The sequence below is a fragment of the Lactuca serriola genome, chromosome 7, assembly GCF_051521515.1.
Source record: "Lactuca serriola cultivar US96UC23 chromosome 7, Lser_US96UC23_V15, whole genome shotgun sequence".
In the NCBI taxonomy this organism is placed as follows: domain Eukaryota; kingdom Viridiplantae; phylum Streptophyta; class Magnoliopsida; order Asterales; family Asteraceae; genus Lactuca; species Lactuca serriola.
In genome coordinates, this window is record NC_136414.1 from 123438260 (window position 1) to 123441033 (window position 2774).

At 38.3% G+C, this 2774-nt stretch overlaps 1 protein-coding gene across 1 annotated transcript; it reads left to right on the plus strand.

Annotated features, from left to right (window-relative positions):
• The first annotated feature begins 483 nt into the window (after positions 1–483).
• Positions 484–2207, plus strand: LOC145062551 (uncharacterized). Its single transcript, XM_079010139.1, has one exon. It carries the CDS (start codon positions 734–736, stop codon positions 1961–1963), a length of 1230 nt encoding a protein of 409 aa, XP_078866265.1. The 5' UTR covers positions 484–733; the 3' UTR covers positions 1964–2207.
• Positions 2208–2774: the final 567 nt, after the last annotated feature.

The window sequence follows — 2774 nt, forward strand, 5'->3', positions numbered from 1 at the left end:
AGTAAACAAAGAATTAGAGTGAAGATCTGCATTATAAACATTTATAAAAAATGAATTGATAATTGAATTTGTTTTACAGAATCATAAACTATATAGTTCTGGGATATAAAATATTTAAATTAACAAACAAATAACTTTAAATTATTATTATTGTTTAGAATGATTTGAATGTAATATTAAATATTTGTTATGTGACTACGATTGAAAACGAGATCAAATGTGATATTTACAGGTAATTACTGACTGAAAGGAATAATTTATTTAGTGATTATGACAAGAAAAATAAAATCACTCAGGAGACAACTAATTATTCTTGGTAATAAACAAAATATTAATGGAAATTTAATAGGAAACTATTATTTAAGAAAAAAACAACAATAAAAGAGGCAGGCATATGCATATCCATGTGGGAGAATTTAAGTAAAAATGGCCATAGATACTTCCCATGTACCTTCCTCTCCAACAAAACACTCCTTTCTTTATTATTATCGCAATTATTTTTATTTTCGCTTTTTTGGACTTATTATGCAGAAAGGTTGGAGCCACATCATCGCATGTGGACCCAATATCATCTTCTTCTTTATTTATATCAATTGACACTGATAAACCCTAGCTATCCACCGTCAATTTCCCTAACGTCTCTATCTACATTCTAGATCTCCTTCACGCATTTCAAACTTTCAGCGTTTCCCACTCCTCCAACAGTGTATCATTGAGTTTCTCAGAGCAATTTATGGCTTCCGCTTGCGTAAATAGCATCGGGTTGTCGCCTGAGAATATATTGGAACGTTCACAGACTTACTCTTCATACGGTTGGTTGAAGCCTCGTTTCTCGTTAGGCCGTGAAATCACAGATGGAGATACATCCAAATCCAAGACAAAGAGGTTTTCTTCTCCGGCGAAGGAGCTTGCAGATCTGCCCGAGGAATCAGATCCAAACGAGTTTGATGGTTTTCAGTTCAGTCTTGAAGATCCGGTTATGATGCTTCCCGCCGACGAGTTGTTCTCCGACGGTAAACTTATTCCGCTGCATTTGTCAGTGATCCGCCAGGAAGTTGCTTCGTCGACAACAACGGTAATGTCCTCTCCAGATACTCCGAGGTCTCACCGGAGAATGGACGACGCCTTTGCTTCCGATCCCTACTTGCTTTCCCCTAGGGCGCCGAGATGTTCGAGCAGGTGGAAAGAGCTTCTCGGTTTCGGAAAGCTTTACCAAAGCAGCAACAACAATGCTAAACAAGACAACAACAAACAGACATCGTTAGCGTCTTCGCACAACGCGACCGGAGCAACAAAGTCTATTAGACATTTTCTTCACAGAAGTTCAAAATCTTCAAACGATTCGTCGGTTAACCTTCCGTTACTCAGGGATACAGATAACGAATCTGTGTCTGTCTCTTCACGTCCATCTCTTTCTTCCTCTTCTTCCAGTCACGATCTCGACGATCTTCCCCGTCTCTCTCTGGATTCCGATAAGCCTGGGAAAGTGAACTTGCACGCAAACCCTAGCAGTCGTCCAAAAACTAGAATGGTAAAAACGAGGACACAGTCAACGGAATCAAGAGCATCAACGCGCGTTGGCCGAAGCACGATGCGTCGTTCATCGGACTCCGCAATCACCACCGCCCGTGGCCTGTCAGTCGATAGTCCACGAATGAACTCCTCAGGAAAAATCGTTTTCCATAGCTTGGAGCGAAGTTCGAGTAGTCCAAGTAGCTTAATCGGTGGACCTAGATTCAAACATAGAGGAATGGAGAGGTCATATTCCGCCAATGTCAGAGTCACACCGGTTCTAAACGTTCCGGTTTGTTCCCTTAGAGGTTCTTCCAAGTCCGGCAGTATGTTTGGGTTTCCGATATTCTCCTCGCAGCAGAAACGGGAATGTTCTAGCAGTACAAGTAGTAACGGCGGAGCAAACCGTAGTCAACGATTCACCGGAAAGTCTCGAACAGATTGTTCTTAATTCAGCGTTCAGTAATTGGTATAATTTGATCCTCTTGATAACTGTTTTCACTTTTTTTTAGTGTTCGGAGTCCATCACCTGCAGCAATCAATCAATGGCGTTAGCTTAGGATAGCTTTAGGCATCTAGCTCTAGCATATGTTCCATTGCATTTTAACTTTCTCTTTTTGTTGAATCATCATGTACCTATTTTTGTTGATTTCTTCCCACCGCTAATTCCTAATGTTAGAATCAGATTCTTCCCAGTCTTCAAACATAACTTTTTTTTTTTTTTTTTTTTTTTTTTTTTTTTTTGTAATTTAATAATGAAACGTTTGTTTGATAAATGTGGTTACTGAATGTAAAATATAATGTTGTCGGTAAAGGAATCTGGTTTAATATACTATAATAATTTGGATATATGTAATTTAAAAGAGGCATGTTATCTCAGCTGGTTTTTGCCAGACGAGATAATTAAAAGTACAAATTCATTGAATAAATAATTGACGATTATTTTGTGTATTAAAATAATAATTAAAACAGTTTTGTAGTATGTGAAATGATGGTGACACTTTATACGAATATAAATAGTGTCAGGCAGTGTTGCCGGTGACAGCTTTGCTTTGCTGCGTTGCCTCTGCCCCAGCCCGGCAGCCCCCTATCTCCACCATCCGCCCCCTGTTGGCTCTTGCCTCTTCCTTTTATTCACCTCCGGACAAAACAACTTCAAAATTATTTTATTGCAAGATAATAACCCATTTTATTATATTTCGATTTAATTTCATTTACTTGTTTATAAGACTAATAAAAATTATTTTATTGCAAGATAATAA

What these genes read in the sequence shown, in the direction of transcription:
- LOC145062551 (XM_079010139.1), top strand. Translation starts at nt 734, where the DNA reads ATGGCTTCCGCTTGCGTAAATAGCATCGGGTTGTCGCCTGAGAATATA.